At 51.9% G+C, this 19,473-nt stretch overlaps 2 protein-coding genes across 4 annotated transcripts; both read left to right on the top strand.

The window, feature by feature from the left end:
• Positions 1-5,446: 5,446 nt before the first annotated feature.
• On the top strand, positions 5,447-7,511 carry LOC146766966 (uncharacterized). Its single transcript, XM_085584735.1, has 4 exons — positions 5,447-5,614; positions 6,394-6,625; positions 6,861-6,917; positions 7,190-7,511. Exons 1-4 carry the CDS (start codon positions 5,447-5,449, stop codon positions 7,387-7,389), a joined length of 657 nt encoding a protein of 218 aa, XP_085440861.1. The 3' UTR covers positions 7,390-7,511.
• A 1,184-nt stretch (positions 7,512-8,695) lies between these two features.
• On the top strand, positions 8,696-19,091 carry LOC146766965 (transient receptor potential cation channel subfamily M member 8-like). Of its 3 annotated transcripts, none has more exons than XM_085585525.1 (6): positions 8,696-9,154; positions 11,547-11,737; positions 12,936-13,035; positions 14,233-14,266; positions 15,521-15,607; positions 16,946-19,091. In XM_085585525.1, the coding sequence occupies exons 1-5, from the start codon at positions 9,105-9,107 to the stop codon at positions 15,569-15,571; spliced, it is 426 nt and encodes a 141-aa protein (XP_085441651.1). In that variant the 5' UTR covers positions 8,696-9,104; the 3' UTR covers positions 15,572-15,607; positions 16,946-19,091. The 3 variants fall into 3 exon arrangements, with proteins under 3 accessions (XP_085441651.1, XP_085441650.1, XP_085441649.1); XM_085585524.1 differs by having other exon boundaries at positions 16,352-19,091; XM_085585523.1 differs by having other exon boundaries at positions 15,521-19,091.
• Positions 19,092-19,473: the final 382 nt, after the last annotated feature.

The raw sequence follows: 19,473 nt of genomic DNA, 5'->3' as shown, positions 1-19,473 counted from the left end.
TGCTGTGTGATTGCCTGAAGCTGTAGAGATCTATTGTTGTGTGAATGTAACTGTGCAACCATGTTCTGTAAGGTCTGAATTCTGGAGTCAGTCCGTGTGCAGTGCCGCAGCCAGGGGCACCAGCCCGTGCTGCACATGCTGCTCCCTTCCCAGAAGCCGCGCGGGCTCTGCTCCAGGCTCCTGCGGCCCAGCCGGGGCCGATGGAGCCGCGGCCCGGCGGGGCTGCGGGGCGGCACCGCGGCTCCCCGGGCAGCAGCCGGCCCTCTGCCCCTCCAGGGCCAGCGCCAGGATTTGGTGCCAGCACCTTCACGGTGGGCAGGGGAGCCCTGCAGGCGCTGTTTGTAGAGAGCGCTGCCGGCTCCAGGACGGTTTAGATGAATGGAGACGAGAGATCTCTGAAGGCTGCTCTTGGGGTATAAGGTTTATTAGGGATGGAGAAAGGTCCTGCTTTGAGCTGCCAGACGCAGCACGTGGCGAGGCTTGAGAGGGTGAGGGAAGTTCCATGAGGAGGGGAAGTTCCAAAACAGCGTCTGGCCCCTCAGAGCCCCCTTATCAGGGGGCTTCAAGGTGGGCTGGAACAAGGCTTGGGCCAATGGGGTTACATGCACTTGATGTTTCAGGGGAGGGTTACAGGTGCGGGGTGAACCATACATTTTGGGGGGTGAGATGGAACAGTCCACTTGACCCCAGGACCCATCCGTAGGCAGGGGCATTGTCCGGCTAGCAGAGAGGACTGTTCTCATCCTGGCTGTATTATTTATTAATAATTATATTTATCCATCCTTCCCTACAGCTGTTGTCTGGCTGCTGCCAATAAGGGGCAGGGGGCAGAGGCAGGGCTGGCTGCCAGCCCGGGCCCTCGCGGCTGCCCAGGCCAGGTGCTGTGACTGAGGCCCCCTGACAGAGAGCTCTGGGCCCGCAGAGCTGCGGCCACCATGGGGAGGGTGGCCACGTCTCCTGGAGCAGGGCTGCGGAGGCACTGCTGCCCTGGTGGCTCTGGACCCCACAGAAACAGCAATGGAACATGCACAAGAACAGCAGGTCTGCTTTCAGCACTTCCCTTGGCTGCTCCTTTAGGGTGCTTGCACCACACTCAGAGACACAGAACACCTTCTTTTCCTCTGAGAGTTATTCCTGGCCTCTTCATTTTTCCAATGCACCAGGTATTAGCTGCTGGCTTCAACTAGACACATAAACTGCTGCATTAAACTTTCAACTCAGCTGTTTTTTTAATCCAGAATGCTTTAAAAATGTGCAGAAAAGTCCAATGAGACGTGATTGTATCTCTGTCTTGTGAATCTCACTAGCTATTGGAGCTTTTGTGTTGCTGCTAATCCCTTCTATGAAAAAAATTAATTCTAGAGAAGAGCAACATCATCTGACAGACACCAAGCATTGCCAGCAGTTCCTCCAGGTGTTCCTGCCAACAGCCCCTGCAGGAAGGAGCACAGTCCCCAGTGCACGTGGGTTTGGTTTCCTATGGCACAGAAGCCCCCAGGGGCACAGGTCTCTGGGGCAGGAGACGGGCACCAGCCCTGCCAGGGCTCGGGGGCTGGCAGGTCTGCTTGGGCAGGGACTCTGCCACAGCTGCTGGTGTCAGCGTTCCCAGGCCCCAGGGCTCAGAGCAGCATTCCTGCCCTGGCGCACAGTTCCTTGTGCCACAGTTCCTTGTGTGTGCCACACCCATGGGTTTGGGATGACCATGGACCGTGGCAGCTTCCATGGAAGGTCCCATGCCCTTCCCAGCGCGGCTTCGTCGGCAGCCCTGGGGGCTCCTTCTGCTGCCCTGAGCCCGCAGAGCAGGGCAGCGTTTGCTGATGGTCTGAGCCCTTCCTAAAGATCCTGTTGGGCTGTCTCAGACACTTGGGGCCAGGGATTCCTGCCAACCTGGGCCACTTTGAGTGGGCAGGGGGTGGCCCCAGGGCAGGTGCAGTGTGTGCAAGGCCCTTTGTGACACATGCAGCATGGAATGGAGCTGGGTGTCCAAGGGCCCTTCGTGACACGGTGCAGCATGGAACGGAGCCCGGTGTCCAAGGGCCCTTTGTGACACGTGCTGACATAGGAGCTGGAAGTGGCAAGAGCACGCCACTCTGCTCGGAGCAGGCGACCAGAGAGGACGGGACAGAGCGGTGCTGTGAGGAGCCCCCACACAGCGCGCTCATTCCTGTCCAACCCGGAGTGTTTCTGAGGCATAGTTCTTGCAGCTCACCTTGAGGCCAGACCACAGGACTCGGTGAGCTGTGGCCTTCCAAGGCTTCAATTCTGCAGGTGCCCTTGAGGGCAGACCGTGGGACTTGGTGCCCCAGATTTTTCCAAGGCATCTCTCCTGAGGGTAGCCAGAAATCCGGTCAGTGACATGGGGCAGGGAGCCCTGAGAGTGCCCAAGCTGACCTGGGTAGAGGAGGAAGAAGGCGGCCCTGCAGCTGCCCCAGCACAGGAGACTGAAGAGGTGGTGCCATTCCATCCACCACAGGAGGGTAAGTGGCAGAGCCAGGCCGCAGGGCTGGTGCCTTCAGCCAGCTTGGCTCCATCACACCCCACCCCATCCCATCCCATCCCATCCCTTGGGGACGTGCCCATGGACAGGACGGAAGAGGGGCCCGGGCAGACACCCCACAGTGGCCGTGATCCATCCATCTGTGGCATCCTGGGGCTGTCCCTGCCTCGGCAGCGCAGGGCGGGGCTGTGTTCTCCAGCCCCTCCTGCAGCCCCTCAGCCCTGGCTGCGCTCGCTCTTTGCCAGATGCAGCCCTGGACCAGACACAAGAACAGAAACCCAACCATGGCCGCTTCCACAGAACAGCAAAGGTACCTGAAGCCATCCCCACCTGGGCTGGGCCTGCTGTCACTGCTCAGCCGAGCACCGAGCACCGTGTGTGGAGCACTCCATGTAACATCCATGGCTTTTTGCCCTTCTCCTTCAGCTCGTTTGCAAATTCATCAAGACAATTCGGCAGGAAGAGAACATTGCCAGGGGTGCTGGGCTCAGAGCATACTCGCCCATCTTCCAAACCAAGACCAGTGCTGCCCTGCTGGATTTGCTTGTACAGGAAGGTTTTTACAATCCAAAGCAAGTAAGCAGCCTGTGGCCAGGGTTTGGTCCTCCCAGGAATTGCTTGGCCTCCTAAGGAGGCCACTGGTGAGCCTTTGAGGCCATCGCAGTGCGGTGGGAAGGGAAGCACTTCTCTGGGGACACTGGGAACACTGCTCCCTCTGGCAGCTTTCCAAGTCTCCCCGTGCCTTCTCCAGGTCCCTGCCATGGTGAGATACATCCACCAGTGGCTCATGGCCAATGATTCTGCTGAGCACAGGCTGGACAACGCCCTCCTGTATCTCACAGAAGCGCAGCCAAAAGACACAGTAATGACACTCCTGCGTGTGGCCCCATCCTGTGACAGGTAAGGGGCCCACCTGCCTAGAGGGCTCACAGCTCACCACAACCCATTGCCCTGTACAGCCTGTGCCAGGTGTCTGACCAACAGAAGAGTTTCAGGGCCCTCTGGCTGCTCCCTTTCCCAGCCCTGGCGTGTCACCCCTGAGCCTGCTGTCATGCTCCCTTGTTGCCCCACAGGGGCCTGTCCCCACAGGGCTGGGCTGCCTGGCTGCTGCTGGAGAGGGGCAGTGGGCAAAGGCAGAGTCGGCAGTCAACCCGGGCCTCTAGAGACGCCCAGGCCACGGTGCTGTGTCTGAGATGCCCTGAGACAGAGCTCTAACCCTGCAGAGCTGCCATGGCCATGTGGAAGACCATCATGTGCACGCCCAGGACTGCAGAGCTGGCACAGCGGATACTCCTGGATGTGCTGGGGCGCTGGCCAGAGCACAGCACATGCACCTCCGATGGGGACAAAATGGGTGTCTTTGCCCTGGCTGTGAGTTTCTGCCAGTGGCCTTTGCTGGCCACAAGGCTGCCTGTCCCACAGCTCTCCATCCTCCTTCCCCCACTGCATCTCCCTGCCTCAGGGCCTGAAAGCTGGCCTAGGGACAGCTGCAGGATCACCAGGCCTGCTGCTCCCCCTGTGTCTCTCTGGGCCTCTCCCTACCACGCTCGGTCCCAGTCACACAGACACCTCAGCACTGAGTGCTGTCTTGGGGGGCTTTGTCCTTTGCAGGGAACTGTGGTGATATGGAAGATCCTCCAGGAGCCCAGTGTCCCACGTAAAGTGATGGTGCATTTCCCGCAGTTATTTGTGCATCTGCTCTTCCAAGTGTTCTTCAGTACCAGAGAGATGTCAGAGGCGGTTGATACTTTTTGGAAGGGATGCCAGGAAGAACACAGCCTTGCTACCAGCCCCAACAGGTGCTCCATCCCAGTCCTTCTGTTCCTGCCACATGGACAGGGCAGGAGCCAGTGCTCCCAGTGTGACCCGGGCTTTGCTCTGCACTCAGGTTTGCAGTGAGAACCCTGAAGTCCCTGCTGTGCCGAAAGCAGTATGAGCATGTGGTGGTGTCAATGGAACGCAAGCGTGGCTGGGACACGCTGCTCTGTGCTGACACCCACCATTATGCTGTGGGTCTGCTGGCCAGGTGGGACCCCTTTCCCATTGCTCTTGGCATTTGTGCTCTGTGTCTGGGGTGTCCTTCACAGTCCCTTGGTCAGGGGCCAGAGGGCCTTGTCACTGAGGGACAGCCAAGGAGACTGGAGAAGGTTGGGAGAGCAGGGTGCCCACAAAGAGTCACCTTCCTAATGGCCCATTTCTCCTTTCTGTGTGCTGGGGAATGACCAGACCACTGTGAGTTAGTTCTGGGGAGAGGTCTGTTCCCCTGGCTCATAGTCTTAATTAAGCGACTTTTACTCCTGACAGGGAGATGTCCTGCATCTCCATATCCTCATGTTCCCGCATCTTTCACTATCTGCTCCGGCTGCTCAGCTCACAGAAGCCACGCTGGGATCTGCCTGCCCTGGCCTTCATTGTGGAGGTGAGCCTGTTGGCCAGCGCTGCCTGGCTCTGCTGCCTCCCAGTTCTCTGCCCTCTCGCAGCCGCAGCTGCCTGGGACGGTGCCCACGCCCTGTGCTGCTGCCTGGGCCCCGCCCTGTGCGGTTCTGGGCTCCTGCCAGCCGGGTCCCCTGTCACTGCCCTGTGCCTTTCAGGTCCTTGAGCACCTGGAGTTGAGTGAACACAATGCTGACAGAGTCCAGCAAATCTTCTCAAGGCACCTGTGGAGCGAGTGCAGGGAGAAGCGTTGCCTGGCACTCAAGGCCCTTCTCAAGCTCACTGACGATCCCTCAAGGGTGAGAAGGGGGCAGCAGCTGAAGCCATGCAGGCAGCGTGGGGCTGGGGAACGCTGTCGCTTGGGCTGCGTAGGGCTTCGTCCGCTGGGACAGCCACTCCCAGCTCTCCTGCCTCCCGCTTCAGCTGCCCGAGTGCTTCGGGACAGGCCTTTGGCTTCTGGGCCCTGCGGCAGCAGAGTTGCCTTTCACAAACTTGTGTTCTACACAGACCAAAAAAATGTGGAACCTGACTGAACGTCTTGTGGAGCTCCTGCAGGATGCAGATGGAGAGATTGTTAAGATAACAGTCATGGTACTCAACTTTATAATCATGGACAAGGACATGTGGATCCCCAGCCCCACTGTCCTGCAGCTGGCTGAGTCCCTCCTGCCTCTCTTTGACCATGTAAGGCTCTGTACCCCCAGCCACAGCCACTGGCTGATGCCAGGACACTTGGTGCCCTGTGGATTTTCAGGCCTGTGCCCAGCTGAGCCCTTTGCAGCCCATGCTGAGGTCTTATTTTCATCTCTTCACACAGGACAATAGCCAGGTACAGCTGCTCTCCATATTGCTCTTGAGAACATTGCTGAATCTTCCACTGGAAAAGGGAAGAAAGGACCTGAAGGCACAAGTGTGCCACAGTGTGCTCCCACTCTTCTTCCACTGCCATGATGAGAATTGGCAGGTGGCAAAGGTGAGGACGCAAGGGCTGCTGCTGTCCCCCTGGGAGGGGGCTCAGCTGCCTCCTGCCCTGGTGCCTGGAGGGCTGTAGCCTCCTCCAGGCCCTGGCACAGAGACGCTGATCCTGGGGGCCCTTGGCTGCGGGGCATTTCCATGTTTCTGCTCTTCTCCAGGCTTCTCGGGAAACGCTGCTTTGTGTGGCCAAATTCCTGAAGAGGAGAGATCTTGAAAAATCTGTAAAGAAGGAGAAGCTATGGAGGTTCATTGAGATCCTGGTAAGGAGGGCGGGGAAGCCGCAGCCGCAGCCTGGAGAAGCCCCTGAGCGCGGTGCTCGGTGTGCGGGCTGGCAGCTGTGCCCCTGCCCGCTGCTGCAGCCCGAGGCCGCGCGGGCTCTGCTCCAGGCTCCTGCGGGCCCAGCCGGGTGCCGATGGATTCGCGGCCCGGCGGGGCTGCGGGGCGGCACCGCGGCTCCCCGGGCAGCAGCCGGCCCTCTGCCCCTCCAGAGCCCGGCGCCTGCGGCTGCTGGCCGGGCCTCAGGGCAGTGCGGGCAGGGGAGGCCGGGGCTGGCGCGGGGAGCGCCCGGCCCAGGGGCTGAGCCCGCGCCAACCCTTCTCTGCTGCCGCTCTCTCCAGCTGGCAGAGGACAGCAGCAGCGCGGCCGAGCTCCTGCGCCGGGCCCTGCCCTACCTGGAGAGCCCACAGGAGCCCCTGCGAGAGGCGGCCGTCAGGTTCATGGGTGAGCCGCGAGCCCGGGCTCCCTCCCCGCCCCGCCGCAGCTCGGCCCCAGCCCCGCCTGCTGCCCCGGCAGCGCCACCCGGGCCCGGCGCCTCTGGCAGCCGTGCCCTGGGTTCGGCAGCGAGCGGCCAGGGCCCGGGCTGAGCCCTGCCGGGCCAGGAGGCCTTGTGGGCACAGGGCTGGCAGCGCCGCTGGCAGGAGCTGTGCCGCTGGGCTGACAGGCTCTGTGTTCCCAGGGACGGCCGGGCGGAGCTTGAGGGGACAGCAAGAAGAGCTCCAGCTGATCTGCAATGGTGAGAGAGGGCAGCGGGCTGACAGCGGGGGCTGTGGGGCGAGCTGCAAGCCCTGCCCCGACTGCGGAGAGCTCTGCTCTCCTAGGTAGAGCACACAGAGAGTTCAGGGACACGTGTGGGATTCGTGGCCAGCAGCTTCGGGCTGATCCCCTTGGTCCCTGATCCCTCCCGGCCATGGCAAGAGCTGGCTGGGATGGCCCTGGCACGGGAGACTCCCCTCGGCTCCCCGCAGAGTCGGGATCTGACCGTGGCTCTGTTCCTTTCTCTTGCAGCCCTTGAATGTCTGACAGAGGATGTCAGTACTGCCGTGTTAGAGCTGGCACTTCAAACACTGCATGTCCTCCAGGCAATACAGTGTGGGCGATACTCCATCTTCCAGAAGATGCAAGATCAGCTGCGCCGGAAATGGACGACATGGCCTTGTCTGTCAGGGCTCGGATGTCTGCACTGTTGGAGCTCGGAGGAGAGCTGATTCAGGAAGCTCTCTTTCTTGGGGCCACCTGAGCCAGTGGGATTTTCCTCTTCTCTAAGATATTTATTTTCTTCCCTTCCATTTTTTATCCTGAGTAAATAAAGAATGTGTTAGAATACGCAGATGCCCAAGAGCTATTCTTTGCTGCACAGGGTCTGCAGGGCAAGTGGGAGGAAAGGGTGAAAAGGGTGCTTGTGCTCAGTAGCACAGCAAGCAGAGGGGGCCTGAGGCCCTTAAGGGGGAAAAGTTTGCTTGTGCTCAGCAAGGTGCCCAGGCATGCAGGGTTGCAGGGAAAATGGCCAAAAGCCCCTTGGCCTTTGGTGGCTCTGCTGAAGCCTTTTGCTGCCCACAGAGCGGGTGGGCAAGGCCAGAGCTGCAGGGATCCCTGCGAGAGCGGTGCCTGGAGATGGCCACAAGCCCTGTCCCAGGCAGGAAGCGCCATCCGTATCCTCCTGCCCGTGTGTTGCTGGCTGGATGGTTGAGGGCTCTGAGGTGCCTCTTGGTGGAGCTCCTCTGGAGCTCCTGTGGGGCTGCAGCACCGCTGCCGGGCAGGTTGGCCGGGCTGGGGGAGACCCGGAGGGACTGGGGCAGTGGGAAGCCCTGAGCAATTGGGTGTCAGAGGCCACAAGCAGCCCTCAGGCAGCCAATTTGTTCCTGCCAGAGCTGACTTATAAAACAGATCCTGGGCACTCTCTAACACCATCAGTGTTGGAAAACGAAATGCAAGGAATTCTCAGATCTTCGGGCCTGTAAGTGAAGGCTTAGAATCCTCAGATTTACAGGATTTGATGTGAGACCTTGGAAAAGGCTTCCAAACTTAGGTGCTTGAATTGAGAATGTGAATCTATCTTTTAAAGCAGACATGTTCAGCTAAGTGGAGCATAGTTTAGAGTTTTAGATTTTAAAGTACTGTCTTGGTTTGTAAGATAAGCTTGTATTCTATTTGCCATCTGTTGGAGGTTGGGCAGGTTTGTTATTTCTTCCAAGAACAATGGTTTGCTCCGAAGAGGTAATGGTTTGTTAATGGGCCATTGACTGACTCACTTGCAGGGCTGGTAAACCTAACATCATCCCATTGTGAGATGCTCCACCCAGAGGGGGAAGCCAAGCACTCTTTTATTGTATAAAGTGGTACCTTTTTGGAGACAAAGCAGCTCTCTCTCTCTTTACGGGATTCCCAGAGAAGCAGCTCTCTCTCTTTGCGGGATTTCCCAGAGAAGCAGCTCCTTCGGCAAGATTCCCAGAGAAGCGGCTGGAGCGCGGTGAGGCGGCGGCGGCGGAGCTCGGAGGCGGCCCCGGCGCAGAGGAGGACCGGCTGCACTGCCACCAGATCTTCAGAGAAAACTATACCCTTCTAAAGATCACCACTTCAGCTGCAATTCATCAGCCACTGCAAGAGGAGCAGCTATCATTTCAACCGGACTACTACCAATACCTCGAATCCTCAGGTTGTGGACTTTATCACTAGTTTTGTTTGTACCAATTGCATTTGCCCCCTGCCTCCAAGTCTAACGGGGAGCAGGAATGGAGGGATGAGGGCAGGACCAGCAGAACGAGGAGCTCACTGTTTGCTCTCCCCTCTCTGAGGTACCACCTACAACTTCGACCACTGCACTTTTTCTGGGAACAAGTCCAAGCCCTTGTGCGTGGAGCTGGATGCCAACAACCAGCCCCGCTTCCCAGAGTGGATCACCATTCCCCTTGTGTGCATTTACATGCTCTCCACCAACATCCTCCTGGTCAACCTGCTCGTGGCCATGTTCGGGTACGTAACGAAGGAGCCGTGGCTTCCTGGTCATCCCTGCACTGACATAGCTCTGGGGAAGAGACTGGAGTGCTGGAAAACAGCAGGAAGCCAAGCCTCGCCTCTGCATCTGTCACAGCAGCCTGGGGGAAACTGGTGCAGTGTCCTGGGGAGGGATTGCTGCCTGTCCTTTGCCTCCATCTCTAAGCATCCTCTGCACTGTGGGTGTGGTGCAAACCCCAGCAAACCCATCACAGGGGGTGATGCTGGGTCAGAGCCTTACCGAAATGTGAGTTGCTGCACAAGTGACCTTGCTTGAGCAGCAGAGTGAGTAAATGAGTTATCATCACTCTTCAGGACACTGTGGTTTTATTAACCTGAGCTGCTGTGTGGTGAGGATAAGTCTGGTACTGATTTGATGGACCTGCCATTTATTGTTCTGACTTAGACCACAGGCAATGGGCCACATCCCCCTGGGACATGCAAAAGGACTTTGTCTTGAGAAGTGCCATCACCCCTAGACCAGCAAGGTCAGGGAATGTCTTCCTCAGCTTCTCCCAGAAATCTTTGTTGCATCCTCTGCAAGCCGTGGCACAGAGTTGATTTAATCATGGGAAGTTCCTCATATCAGATTTTGGGGGTGTGTTGCCTTCATGTCTCACTTGGGAATGCAGCTGGATTGGTGTTGTGCCTCTGTTCCCATTCCCAGCCCTTGTCCTTTTCTGCTTTACACTCATGACAAGAGTACTCAAAACCTCTGACCAGCCTTCTTGAGGACCACAAGTTTATTTTTGTGATTTGATGGTACCTTGGCAGGAAGTTGCTTTGGCAACAGGAGTATTGACAGGACTCCTGGTGCTGCTCAAGAGCATCTCTCAGCTGAATGACTCTGCCAGTGTTTCCTGGCCTGAGATGAGATGCTAGAGAGTGATAAGTTGAGAATGCCTCAGATTTAGGTTCTGCTCTGACCCCTCTTCCCCAGGCTGACCTAGAATCTAAAGAAAATCAGAAATACTATTTTTGGCAAGGCATCCAAGATAGGTAAAGCATATCTGTGCCTGGGGAGAGACAAGCATGCTCATACTCCCTAGGAAGGGTGCAAGTACCTTTCAACAATGAAGGAAAGTATACAGCAGTAAGCCAGCTCTACCCTAAAACCTTTAATATTTGCTAGAACACTTACTTTAACAGTACCTGATGGTAAATGCTCTGGTTTATGCTGTTATGCCAGTAAAAAAACCCTCTAGTTTTCACCAGTTGCATCTATCTTTTACACAAAAAGAGAATCTCCACCAGGTGAAGGTTTGCATTTATCTCACATAAAGGTGCATTAGGCTCTGAGCAGAGGCATTTTGGGAGCATCCATCTGCCACTTAATGTCACACTGAAAGGTCAGGCAGCCTGGGAGCTGCTTGCACCTGTGGTTGTTGCTTTGCAGGGTCCATACAGTGCCTTGTGCTGTGGGTTTGATCTGTGCTTGCAGTGTCCTTAATACGTCTACTATAAATCTCAGGAGCTTTTAAATTTCTTGTAAGTGTTCTCATTTTAGGTTTGGGCTTTTTTCTAAGAAAGCAGTTATCTGCTCAGTTAATAAGACACAATATCTTGTGAAGAAGCATCCTGTTCTCATGTGTCTAGGCTAGAAGAAGACTGGTTAGAGCTGAGGTAGTAAAAATACATGGAGTGTTTTCTTCCTATTCATATATTTTCCTGTTTATTTGTAACTTCAAGGGTTTTTTTTCCTACTGTTTTAATTCCACCCATTTGCGAATTACTCTCTAAGGAGGAGAACAAACTAAATAACCTCCTGGTTAATAAAAATGACTACCTTCAGAATGACTAGGGCCCCTAACATCAGAAGGACATGGAGCTGCCAGAATGAGTCCAGAGGAGATTCTCAAAGGGAATGGAGCCAGGCTAGGAGAGCTGAGGGTGCTCACCTGGGGAGAAAAAGGCTCCAGGGAGAGCTCAGAGCCCCTTGCAGGGACTAAAGCGGCTCCAGGAGAGCTGGAGAGGAACTGGGGATAAGGCATGGAGGGACAGGACACAGGGAATGGCTTCCACTGCCAGAGGGCATGGATGGATGGGATACTGGGAAGGAATTGTCCCCTGTGAGGGTGGGCAGGCCCTGGCACAGGGTGCCCAGAGCAGCTGTGGCTGCCCCTGGATCCCTGGCAGTGTCCAAGGCCAGGTTAGATGGGGCTTGGAACAACCTGGGATGATAGAAGGTGTCCCTGCCCATGGCAGGGGATGGAATGGGGTGAGCTTTAAGGTCCTTCCCAAGCCAAACTACTCTGGGATTCTGTGACTATAAAACCATGCCCTGGTACAGTAGAGGAATGCTCTGTTGTTGGCTCTGATGCAGCTCTTTGGTGACCAACTCATCCTGGTTGTGTTCTCTCTTTCCCATCAGTTACACTGTTGGATCAGTGCAAGAGAACAATGACCAGGTGTGGAAGTTCCAACGCTTTTTCCTGGTGCAGGAATACTGCAGTCGCCTGACCATCCCCTTCCCCTTTGTCATCTTTGCCTACATATTCATGGTGCTGAGGAAATGCTTCAAGTGCTGCTGTAACAAAGAAAGCAAAGAGCCATCCATTTGTTGTGAGTTGGATTTTTCCTTGTTGCCCAAAAGTCATCTCTGCAGCAGGTGCATTGCAGTTCCTACGTGGCATCCTGTGCTTATTCCAGGCATTTTGTGCTGTGCTGGAGCAGAAGCTGGATTTGTTACCAGTTTAGGAGGAAGGGCCTTCTTTGGCGTATAAAATTGTTTAGTACTAAATCATTTTGGCTGTCTAAATTGCTGCGTGGATTTCTTGCTGGGGAAGCTGTTGGGTGGCAGAAATTCCTGCTCAAATGATGCACAGTTGATGTTACAGCTCTGAAAGAATGGGAGAGTTAATTAGAGCCAGAAAATGGTTGTGGTTTTGCTGATGATAGGAACTGAGAACTGCAGAGGAAGCACACTGATGTATTGACTGTGGTAAAATCCTGCCTTCCCCTTTAACTCTTATGGAAATGGTTGGGATGCTTGTTGGATTGTGGGGGAACAGCTGAGGGGTTTGTGAGGTCAGAGGAGCACTGGGTGGAAGAAAGGGACTTCATCCATTCACCAGCCTGGGGCTTCTTCTGTCTCAGTTTATTTTATTTTTTTATTTAAACCCCTGTGGTTTATTGTGTCCTTTTGGAACATGACAAAATGCTGAAGTATTACCCTGGAAGACTATGATGCCTCAAAGTGGGCTCCTCTGTATCAACTCTGGAATTTACAGCACCATCATAAAATGCTTCTTAGAGAAGACAATTCTTCATCATTTTGGAGTGTTTCAGTTCAATCAAAAATCATATATCATGGTCCTTAGAAGTGTTACTCCTAATGATCCAATATGGGGTAATGTAGAAACAAATGGAAAGCTCAAACCCAGATGGGATCTTGCTAGAATATCCTGTACCTGTTGAAGCAGAGGCACCTGTGTTAACCAAGACTCAAAAAAAGTACAGAAAGACTTCTGGAGCTTGTAAGGTTGTGGGTTGGTTTTGTGTTTGCTTATTTGGTGGGTTTTGGGTTTTATGTTTGCTCGTATTTTGTGTTTTTAAGTGACTCTGGTTGCCAGGAGCATTCAGTGAAAGGCATTAGTGTCACATCTGTGAGAGCTGAGTCACAGGTGGGCAGTGGGGCTGTGAGTGCTCAGGATGTGGAGAAGGGAATCATTAACCTCTGAATGCACACACTGACCCAGCCGCTTTGCACCTTGGCTTTCGAACACAAATTAAGTATTTTTCTTTCAAATACATTTCCCAGGCTCAAGAAATGAGGACAATGAAATCCTGGCATGGGAAGCTGTCATGAAGGAAAATTACCTTGTCAAAATCAATACAAAAGCAAATGATTCATCAGAAGAGTAAGCCTGCCTATCTTTGTCTTCATTCTCTTACTTTTCTCTTGAACATTTCTAGTGAAGGCACATTTTCAGCAGCTCTAGGTGTTTACAAACTAATGAGTAAGTAAATAAACTCAGCATAAATGTGCTTTTTATTTCTGAAGTGAAATGGTGCTTTTTTGTCTGCTGAAGAGAAGACAAAAAAAGTCTTCCCATGGTGTTTTGAGATCTTATCATGGGAAGCAGTGCCACAGCTGACTCTTGCTGTAGCATTAGTTTAGGCTGGATATTAGGAAAAAGTTCTTTATGGAAAGGGTTGTCCAGCCCTGGAACAGACTGCCCAAGGCAGTGGTGGCACCCCCATCTCGTCGTGGGGATTTAAAAGCTGTGTGGATATGGCACTTGGGGACCTGAGTTAGTGGTGGAATTGGTTGGACTCGATCTTTTCCAACTCAAATAATTCTATGATTTTACATTTAGCAGAGAATGTTTACTGTTGGACCTGGAATCTCAGACATTCCCACAGCAGTAATCCAAATGGAGATGTGTAATTAGTAGCATGAGTTGTGGAGACCTCTGAGGAGGGGAAGATGGTCTTTAGAATCATGGTATTTGAAACTTTGGAGACTTACGCTTGGATATTTCTTTGACTGCCAGCTCGTGGAAACATTATCTTTGGGATCTGTCTCACTGTTTTCAGAGTAACAGTATAAGAGGAAAAAAAAAAACAACAAAAACTGAAAGAAAACAAGAAAACGGAACACTGCTCAAGAACAAAACCTGCTCTGTATGATTGCTTAACTTTGCTAACTTCTGGCAGCTTGAATATTTCTCTTAATCAGAGAGAGCTGATAGGAATGGACAAGAAAAACCAGACCCTTCCATATCTGTGGGCATGAACATTGCCATCCACAAATAAGTGTTTAGGTTAAGACTACCCAGAGACAAACAGCATTGCGTAAGAAGCCAAACAAATACCAAAAACATTTCCTTGGTACTGGAAGCAAAAATGTCTTGAGAAGGAAAATGTAATAGCATCCTACTAATAGTAATTTGCATGTTAGTTAATGTACTTGTACTAAAAATGATGCCAGTCACGTGCAGCCCTGCCTCCCTGGGAGGATGGAGCACTGGGGGGAGTTGGGGTGTGGTAATTAGCCAAGTTTTCCTTGGTATCCAGACTGATCCCATTGCTTCATGTTCTCCTTCTGCTTCTAGGATAGTGCATCGATTCAGACAACTGGATGCAAAGGTACTTCTGTCCCAGATTGCTCCGGGAAATGTGATTCTCTCTGGTAAAGCAGGGGGTGTGCCATGGCAAGGAAAATGAGCCTCCCAGAGTTGTGTGCAGTCTTTGTCACTGTCACCAGGACCCCATTTTAATTGGGCTTTTTTACCGTGCTCTTTTGATTCCATAGATAGGAGTGTGTAGGGCGTGTAGTGATTAGGACAGAAGGGAATGGTTTTGAACTGAGAGGAGGATTAGATGGGATAATGGAAAGAAATTCTTGGCTGTGAGGGTGGGCCCACCCTGGAACAGGGTACCCAGAGAAGCTGTGGCTGCCCCTGGATCCCTGGAAGTATCCAAAGCCAGGCTGGATGGGGTTGGAGCCGCCAAAAATGAGCTGTGAGATCCCTTCCAAGCCACAAGAGCTTTCTAATGTGCAGGAAAATGAAACAAAGACACTTGCTTAGCACTGGAGGAGTGTTTCTCAATATTCCTTGTGGGATGGACTAAAGCAGAAGTAATTTCCATCTTAAACTGCAACATTCCGCTGTCTAACAGGTCCATGAAACGCCAGTGGGAAGAAGGGGTGTCACACACTTGACATGTCCCCGTCCCAAAGGTGTCTGTCAAGTTTAGCTTCTGGTGGTGTTGGCATGGTGTAATTAAGCAATATAAGGCTACCCATATACCAGAGAGCACATTATGAGAATTGCCATACAAATAATTTTTTATGACTGTGATGTTGAAATGGGTATGTGTGTTCACAATGGTTATTTTCTGAGGCTTGACTGAATTATCTGTTTGGCCTCTGAAGTGGGGAGTGGCTTTGGTATGAAGCACAGACTTTTTGGGAAGCTCAGGTGAAAAGACCCACATATACTTCAGAGTAGTTTTTTTGGTTACTGTCAAATCATTTAGATTGCAAAATAATAGCTTGCTTCCAGACTGAAGGGGAAGTGGTGAGTGAGTATGATGCTGCTCTTGAAACTGAAAGGAGATCTGCTAACCTTAATTCTCTCCTGAAAATAAATACCCATCTCTTGCTTTTCTCGTCTGGTAACTGCTGGTTAACTCGCTGAAATAGAGGCATCAGGGCTTGCTGCATTAATTGCCCTGATGAACATTGTACTTGGTACTGTCCTCTCGAGCACTCTTGCATTTGGTGTAATACTTGCAGAGGCAATTACTTGTTACTTTCATTGCTCATTAGCATTGCATTCCTTCAGCTAGATGGACTTTACAAAAATAACCTCCTTTTTTTTTTTTTTTTTTTTTAAGCTCTCTGATTTGAAAGGCCTTCTGAAAGAGATTTCCAGTAAAATTAAATAAGTGGAACTGAAATTCAAGAGCAGCTACTGGAGCAGGGTAAGCCCTCTTTAAATCCATTGTCTGCCTTGAAAAAATTACCAGCATTTGTGGTGTTAAATTGGTGTGTCTTTGAAAGAAGAGCTAGTATTAATTGTTGATGGTTGTATTCATATTGTCTGATACTGGGGAAGAAACGAGACCCAACTTCTCTTCCTCATTTGTGTTTTTCTTTATGAAAAATACAGTTTTCCATCTGGGGTTTCTATCAATTTTTGGCACTGTTTAAAATACCTTGTTTTGCCCACGTGCCTCTGAATAACTGTGACTAACCCAAGGTTATTTTAGTTGTCTTTTTGTTGGAGGGCCTCTAGAAATTGAGCAGCTGCTGTGCTGGATCCTTTACCCTTGGTATCTTTTAACTCTGAAGAGCAGGCAATCCAAATAGAAAAGACAGAAGTGAGGGCAGGAGTAAGGTTTATTTTTCCACTATCAAAGTGGGGCATTAGGCTGGATTGCTGTAGCCTTCCTGTGTCCTGTACAATAAGCTGCAGTGTGAGGAGCTGACCCAAAGCCTCAGGTCCAGTTTGAGTGTCTGGTCATCAGCCTTGTGTCCTTTTGCCTCCAGTTTCAAGAAAGAATTGTTTTGGGTCCCACAGTGGGATGTGAAAAGCAGACAGAATATTGATGCAGAGAACACTGTCACCTTTAGAGACAGCAGGTTAAGAAGTGTAACTGTTGAATGGGATAATCTGGAACAACTTGATCAGCCCGGACATTACGGCCTGGCTCTTTCTTCCACAGAGTGGTTTCGTCCAAGAGACCTTAAACCTGTGCCAAACATTCCCCAGTCCGCTCACTCTTTTCCTGGGAGAACTGGATATTCACTTGAACTGAGTGCCTTTTAGTCATGAATGACTTGCAACCACCTAATAAAATCTACAAGGATCACCAGTTCCTGGGTGCTTCTGGGATGTGCTGGACTCCAAGTTGCCTAAAAAATAGGCTGTAAAATAGTGGAACTCTGGAGGCCATTTAGTCCAGTGCTGCTCAAACAGTGCCAGCGCTGATCAAAGGGAGCTGCAATGTGGCTGGAAAACAGGTTGTAATTAGATACAGGGGGGCAGCCTGGGACAAGGGACAGTAGTTTATGGTGGAGCTTGTGGAAAGGGACCTCTCATGATGGATGGCAGTGCCTTCAGAAGAATCCTAGAATCCCAGAGCGGTTTGGGTTGGAAGGGACCTTAAAGCTCATCCAGTTCCACCCTCTGCCATGGGCAGGGACACCCTCCCCTGGACAAGGCATCCAGTCACCCAAGCTGATGTCGAGAGGATGAAAGCAAAGCCTTGAGGTGGGCTGGGAGTTCTACTCACCAATTCTTTCTGTTGCTCACACAGGTACCAATTCATGAAGAATAATTGCTCAGAGCTGGCAGCAACCCCCAAGCAGATGGTAATGAAGGCACCAGAGTATCAATGTCTCAGCAGGAGTCAGCAGGATTTTCTTGCAATTTTTATTTTTGTTGATCAAACAGCCCTTTCTGCTTGTTGCAAGGTTGTGGTGAAACTGGAGATGGCTGCTTATCTCCTGACATGATTCCTGTGTTACCCAAACTCTTCTCATCTGCCCTAAGGTCCAGTGGCAGCAATTAGTCCTTGTTAAGCTGCTGTTGCAAATCACTCCTATTTCCAAGAGTTCTGCTGCTATTGCCAAAATCCCTTTGCTTTTCCATTTCACTTGGAGGGACCTGTGCATGGGTTTCCTTCAAGCACTAATTGCATGTCTGAATGAATCAATCTCCCTTCCTGTTCTGCCCTGTAGTAGCTGGATCTTGCTTGTTCCTTGCACGGGCTGTCAGACCTGCTGGGGTCTGGAATGCTGGTGTGCCAGAATGTAGTGGATTTCAGCATCATCCCCCCAAGGAAAGCCTTTGGTCCAACCCTGCATCCCTATTTCAGACTGTAAAGGAACATTGTGGACTTGTTCCCCCTCTACCCGGAACCTTTCAGCAGTGCAGAAGTTCAGCTATTACAGCCCTGCATGGGAGAGACATTAATTTATCTAGGAACTGTTTCTAAGGCTTTGTGGGCAATCCTTCCTTGGTTTCAATCATGAAAATTTGTATTCTGGGAATGTTGGAATTCATTTGACTTTTCCAATGTGTGTTTGCTGATGTTTGCAGCTGGAAATGGAGAAGAGATTGTTGGAACCTTTAAACAGAGCAGTGCTTGATATGGTGAGGTGGCTCTTTCTGTCTAAAATAGCAGCTGAATTCTGTCACTATTTATTTATTTTTTTTTTTTTTGGTATAGCTGAGAGCATAGCCAACTGAAGGCACTACAAATAGCATTTATTTACATGGCAAAGCATTGTATCAAGCTTCCTTCCCAGTGCCTAGGAATCATGGAATCATAGACTCACCAGAGGAAAGGACCTGCAAGGATCATGGAGTCCAACCCCTGGTCCTGCACAGACATCCCAACAATCCTATCCTATGCATCCCTGAGAGCATTGTTCAAATGTTCCTTGGGCTCTGTCAGCCTGGGGCTGTGCCCATTCCCTGAGGGCGTCTGGTCAGTGTGCCAGCACCATCTGGGAAAACCTTTTCCTAAAATTCCACCTGACCCTGCCCTGACACAGCTCCAGCCACTCCCTCAGGTGCTGTCCCTGTCACAGAGAGCAGAGATTGGAGCTGTCCTTTGGGAGAGAGCTGCCAGTCATGCTGAGACCTCCTCCTCTCTCCAAGCTGAACAAGCCAATTGACCTCAGCTGTTCCTCATACAGCTTCCCCTCCTGGCCCCTCATCATCTTCATTCCCCTCTTTGGATACTCTCTGCAGGCTTTATGTCCTTATGATACATTCAGAGAGGTTGCTGCTCTTCTCTCCCTGCATTTTATCACCCAACTGTACTGTATGCTGTGCATGACATCATCCTGGGGGCTCCAGCACTAACAATAGCAGTGGTATTTGTTTTCATGTGGAAATATTTTCTGCTGAAAAGTAAAGGAGCTGGGCTTTCACTGATTCACTTGGCAGTTAGCTGCATCATAAATTCTTGAGATAAGGTTCCTTTCTGGAAATTATTTTTCCCATATCATTTGTCTGCCTTGGATGTGAAAATTGTGCTTTTTGTTCACTCCCTTCCTATATAAAACCTGTGGAATGCTTTAAACCCTTCTGGGAAATCCCAAGGGCCTTGTCTTGGAAGAATATACAATAGAGTCTCCACCTAGGCTTAAAGAGAAGACTTCTGCCATGGAGCCTTGCAACACCAGGATCCACCCCAGTTCCTTTCCCCGTGTCCCAAATTCTTGCATTTTTTCCTTTACCTGTTTCCTCGTTGGTTGTGGTATCCCTGGTGGCCGGCCCCATCTTCCCTGTAGGCCAATGCCCTTTGCTCTGCCCTTTGTGCTGCCCCTGTGCCCTCAGACCATTGGCCACTGACCCCTGCTTAACCTTGTGCAGAGCACATGGCCAGGTCTTTGTCCCTGATCCCTTCAGCCAGGTGGATGCAATAAACCTTTGCTGGAATACATCATAAACAGACCCTTCCTGTCTTTCCTCTGCTGGGCTATGTGTGTGTGCGGACTTGAAATGGCTGTTCTTGTGGCCTTACTCAGAGCAGCTTCTGAAGGTGACACTTTGAAGAAGGCTGCAGCATGTCTAGCACCCTGCCACGTGGCAACAAAAACCTGCTGTGTGATTGCCTGAAGCTGTAGAGATCTATTGTTGTGTGAATGTAACTGTGCAACCATGTTCTGTAAGGTCTGAATTCTGGAGTCAGTCCGTGTGCAGTGCTGCAGCCAGGGGCACCAGCCCGTGCTGCACATGCTGCTCCCTTCCCAGAAGCCGCGCGGGCTCTGCTCCAGGCTCCTGCGGCCCAGCCGGGGCCGATGGAGCCGCGGCCCGGCGGGGCTGCGGGGC

This window comes from Lonchura striata, chromosome 7 (genome assembly GCF_050655825.1).
Source record: "Lonchura striata isolate lonStrDom1 chromosome 7, ASM5065582v1, whole genome shotgun sequence".
NCBI classification, from domain to species: domain Eukaryota; kingdom Metazoa; phylum Chordata; class Aves; order Passeriformes; family Estrildidae; genus Lonchura; species Lonchura striata.
Note: the sequence above shows the minus strand (reverse complement) of the source record. Positions and strands in the feature narration are given on the sequence as shown.